Here is a 4,740-nt window from a genome sequence, read left to right as displayed (position 1 = left end):
ATGTTTGACTTATGCTCCAAACGTCCAAGGCGGCAACATAGAATTGAACCAGATGAAATAATTAAGGACAATGCTTTGTCAGCCGCCTGGCCACGTTCACGGTGCATTTGTATTTGAATTTCTTTTTCGATAAAGTCAAAACCATGGATAAAGTAGCATTTTCCGATAATTAAACACAAAACTGAAGTGTCGAGTTGAATACTCTACAAGTCAATCAATACAATTCGGTGCTCATTCATGTCCAATAGCAGATGGAAAGACAACTAAATAACTACAACGGTCAAACACACGTGTTTGACAATCGACGTGTTCGATAGTTGGAGGCTATTGACAATTATATCAGGCAAAGAAAGGTGCGAAGATAAGAAGCAACCAAACAATAAAGCTCCCGGCATCAAAATTCTTTATTTTCACAAACAAGTAGCAGTTGATGCGTTATGCGGCTTGTTCGAAGCATAAACTTGTCATGTTTCCTTGCCTTGCTGTCTTCCTTTTGTTTAGAGTTCAGCCATGCCACGGACACCATCGCACCACCTAGCTTTATCAAAGACTCTGATCAAACCATAATCTCCAATGGCGGTGAGTTCAAATTGGGATTTTTTAGCCCGGCGAATTCTACCTATCGCTATGTTGGGATATGGTATGCTAAAGTTTCTGAGTCTCCTGTGAGTCCTGTCATATGGGTTGCTAACAGAGACAAGCCCCTCAAGACCCCCTCCGGGATTCTTACTATATCCGAAGACGGCAATCTAGTCGTATTGGATGGAGAAAAGACGATTTTGTGGTCATCAAACGTAACAAGTTCTGTTTCCAATATGAGCGCACGACTTCTAGATACAGGGAACCTTGTCTTACAAGAAAACACAACTGGGTTAATCACATGGGAGAGTTTCCAACATCCTTCTAATTCGTGGTTGCCAGAAATGAAGCTGAGTACTAATGCAACAACAGGCAAGAACGTTCAGCTCACATCATGGAAGAGTTCTTCAGATCCAGCCTTTGGAACCTTTTCTGCTGGTACTTACTCTTTCAATCTTCCTGAAGTATTTATTTGGAATGGTAGTAGCCCTTATTGGCGCAGTGGTCCGTGGAATGGTATGATCTTTATTGGAGTACCAACCATGAAAGCTCGATATCTCAATAGATTTAGTCTTGTAGATGACAAAGAGGGATCATTCTATTTTGCTTTTGAGTTTTCAAACAAGTCATTGCCATTCCATTATGTCTTAAACGCAGAAGGAAACTTACTGGAAACTTATTCCATTAATGGGAAGGATTGGGTGGTCTCGTGGTCGTCTTTGACGTCTGAGTGTGATGTTTACGGCAAGTGTGGGGCATTTGGAAATTGTAACCCAAAAAAAAAAGTAATCTGCAGCTGCCTAGAGGGTTTTGAACCAAAGAATATAGAAGAATGGAATAGAGGAGATTGGACAAGTGGATGCGTAAGAAGGACACCCTTGCAGTGTTTGAAAGTGAGCACAGGTGGTAAAGAAGACAAAAAAGATGGGTTTTTAAAGGTGACGATGATGAAAACGCCAAGTTTGGCAAATTGGTCATCTGTTTTTGAGGATGAATGCAGATACCGGTGCTTGGAAGACTGTTCTTGTATGGCTTATGCATACGAATCTGGCATTGGGTGTATGTCATGGACCAGAGATTTAATAGATTCACAGAAGTTTTCCAGCGGCGGAGTTGATCTTTATGTTCGTGTGGCATATTCAGAGCTCGGTAGGCTGCTTTCTTTTCTCTATCCATGTTTATATATATATCTACGACTACGAATCAAAGTCTATATCTTACATCGGATTAATGTAGTTTGATGTTTCTGATTTACAGGTCATAAAAACGAGCAAGGGAAAGTAATCGTCATAGTCACAGTGGTCATAGGAATAGTCTTCATGGCCATGTGCACTTTATTCTTATGCCGGTGGATGGCAAAACGTAGAGGTAAAATGCACTTTCCTTCCCATATTTAGAGAAGAAAAACTTTAGCATATATACCCTCCTGGCTATATCCTTAAGTCTTAACCATCACCTAAACCACATAAATATCTCAAAAGTAGCCTCTTTTCCACCTCCATTTTAAACACACGACTAAAACTTCAATTCCATATCAATGACCTATACATCTCGCCCTATTAATTTGGCTGATACCACACTTTCGACGACTCTTTGTTTAATCCCTATTTTGGCTTTACCTCTCTCACGAATCTTCCCTTTTGGTCTGTAAAGAGCATGCTATAATTGTTTTGTCATTGGTTTTCTCATTCCCTTTATTGGCTTTCGCCTATTATCAACCATTTGTCAGCTATAACTCCAAAATTTGACATTCTAACTACTAGTCATTGTCTTACCATTTATAAGTTTCGCTTTATTCATTAGTTCCGATAAAATTATTATGATCTCAGGGTGACCAATCAACAATTACAGAGGCTATGTTTAGATTTTAAGATTTTTCACCTTCAATTTAAAAGAACATATTAAAGACAATATCAAATCAAGAATTTTATTTGAGTCTTAAAAATTTTGATTTTTATAATTATTAAATTATTTATCTTATGATCAAGAGATTTGATTTCCAAGAGATTCATCTTATAAATAGAGGCTTATATCTTCTATTTAATTCATTAAGAACTATAAGAGATGTAATCCTTAAAGCTTCTCTCTCTCCCTCGTTGGCCTTCATCTCTTTCACATCTCAATTTCTGTTATATTCTAAATTCTATCACTATGATGGACTAAACTAGCTAGTAAGGTAAAGAAAATTTAGTAAAAAGTTATTAAGTACTTATTGTTCTATATAGGGGGAACGTGTCTAGGATTTCATTCTGAAGAGAATCTTTTAGACAGCAAAAACCAAGATAAACTCCAAGAACTACCGATATTTAGCCTTGAGGAGCTAACAAGTGCAACGAACAACTTCCACCTGTCTAACAAACTTGGACAAGGTGGGTTTGGCCCCGTATACAAGGTAAAAGGTTGTTCTTGTAGAGGATTATTGCTTAATATTTGAATATGTACTTAATGAGTTGTTGCTTGTTTATAGGGAAAATTGTTAGATGGACAAGAAATTGCCGTGAAAAGACTTGCAAGAACTTCAGGGCAAGGGCTAGAAGAATTTATGAATGAAGTCATAGTGATTTCTAAACTCCAACACCGAAATCTTGTTAGACTCCTTGGTGGGTGTGTTGAAGGAGAAGAAAAGTTGCTAGTCTATGAATACATGCCAAACAAAAGTTTGGATGCATGTCTTTTTGGTTAGTTCATCCTAATGCCCGACATTAGCATCTTCAAATATCATATATAGTCTACAATTATCTACATCACAAAATGAATAATGATATCTATGGTTGTGGTATTTTAGCTTGTATACACATACTTTATGTTGACTATCTTTACAAATATTACCTTCATTACAATTATAAAATTCAAATTCAATTTTATTTTTCTGATTGGTTTGAATTAAATTCATCAGATTCAATCAAACAAGAATTGCTAGATTGGAAAAAACGTTTCAACATTATTGAAGGAATTGGTCGAGGTCTACTCTATCTTCATAGGGACTCGAGATTAAGGATTATTCATAGGGATCTAAAGGCAAGTAACATATTGTTGGATGAAGAGCTAAATCCAAAAATATCAGACTTTGGAATGGCTCGGATTTTTGGAGGCAATGAAGACCAGGCCAATACGAAAAGGGTTGTCGGAACATAGTAAGTACCTTTTATATGTTGAATTCAATCAGATCCTAATACTGATATTATGTATTATAATATTTGGATGTATTTAAATGTTGAAGTGGCTACATGGCTCCTGAATATGCAATGGCGGGGCGATTTTCAGAAAAATCAGATGTCTTCAGCTTTGGAGTATTGTTGCTAGAGATAGTAAGCGGAAGGAAAATCTCTCATTTTTATCACAATGAGCAAGCCGCGAGCCTTTTAGGATTTGTAAGTCTCCGTGATCTCATTTCTCCATTCTTTAAATGTTCGATTGTTGATTTATCAAGTTGATATCTATACCAATGGAGCATTCAAAGCCTGCTTACTATCTTCTCCAATGATTGACACAAGATAATGAATCTTCTCCAATCATATTTTCATCTTTCTAGGCATGGGAAATGTGGAACATGGACAACTTGTCAACCTTAGCTGATCCCAAAATATCAAAATCTGGCTTTGAAAAGGAAATCTTTAGATGCATACATGTTGGGTTATTGTGTGTACAAGATTTCGCTAAAGATAGACCAACCATATCTATTGTTATTTCTATGCTAAAGAGTGAGATTGTTGATCTACCTCATCCAAGGCAGCCAGCATTCACTGCAAATCAGATTACCTCAGAAAATGAGTTCTCTTACCCGTGCTCAATGAACGATGTCACTGAAACAATGGTTCATGGTAGATGATGGCATGCACTTGAAAATGTAAAACAATCATTTTGTATTGAACAAGTTGTAGATTTTAAATGCATTTTCAATATATTTGGCGAACATGCTAGCTTCTTGTTATTACTTAGTGATTTTATAGTTATATATGATCTTTATTAGGCTCAGTTTGATTATACAGATGAGACACAAATTATCTCAAATATTTTGTATGGTTAGACGGTCTCCATATCCAAACTTTCACTACAAACATAAATGCTCTCATTTCAGTGTCTCTCCTCCATTTCAAAATTGTTCATTAGTGTTAAAGCATTCCTATCTCATTCCCCATAAAACTGTTTTCGCTATAATTT

General features: G+C 36.5%; 1 protein-coding gene across 2 annotated transcripts; it reads left to right on the top strand.

Moving 5' to 3' along the window:
• Positions 1-390: 390 nt before the first annotated feature.
• LOC122279280 (G-type lectin S-receptor-like serine/threonine-protein kinase At1g11330) lies at positions 391-4,513 on the top strand. 2 transcript variants are annotated; one of them, XM_043089805.1, is made up of 8 exons: positions 391-1,017; positions 1,237-1,728; positions 1,837-1,947; positions 2,805-2,971; positions 3,047-3,257; positions 3,476-3,713; positions 3,800-3,950; positions 4,112-4,513. In XM_043089805.1, exons 1-8 carry the CDS (start codon positions 438-440, stop codon positions 4,406-4,408), a joined length of 2,247 nt encoding a protein of 748 aa, XP_042945739.1. In that variant the 5' UTR covers positions 391-437; the 3' UTR covers positions 4,409-4,513. The 2 variants fall into 2 exon arrangements, with proteins under 2 accessions (XP_042945739.1, XP_042945738.1); XM_043089804.1 differs by having other exon boundaries at positions 391-1,728.
• Positions 4,514-4,740: the final 227 nt, after the last annotated feature.

The sequence above is a fragment of the Carya illinoinensis genome, chromosome 10, assembly GCF_018687715.1.
Source record: "Carya illinoinensis cultivar Pawnee chromosome 10, C.illinoinensisPawnee_v1, whole genome shotgun sequence".
NCBI lineage: Eukaryota > Viridiplantae > Streptophyta > Magnoliopsida > Fagales > Juglandaceae > Carya > Carya illinoinensis.
Note: the sequence above shows the minus strand (reverse complement) of the source record. Positions and strands in the feature narration are given on the sequence as shown.

Excerpts from the sequence above, each read along its gene's own strand:
- LOC122279280 (XM_043089804.1), top strand. The coding sequence starts at position 438 with ATGCGGCTTGTTCGAAGCATAAACTTGTCATGTTTCCTTGCCTTGCTG. Across the intron at positions 2,972-3,046 it reads GGTTTGGCCCCGTATACAAG|GGAAAATTGTTAGATGGACA; the intron begins GTAAAAGGTTGT and ends GCTTGTTTATAG. Across the intron at positions 3,714-3,799 it reads AAAAGGGTTGTCGGAACATA|TGGCTACATGGCTCCTGAAT; the intron begins GTAAGTACCTTT and ends TAAATGTTGAAG.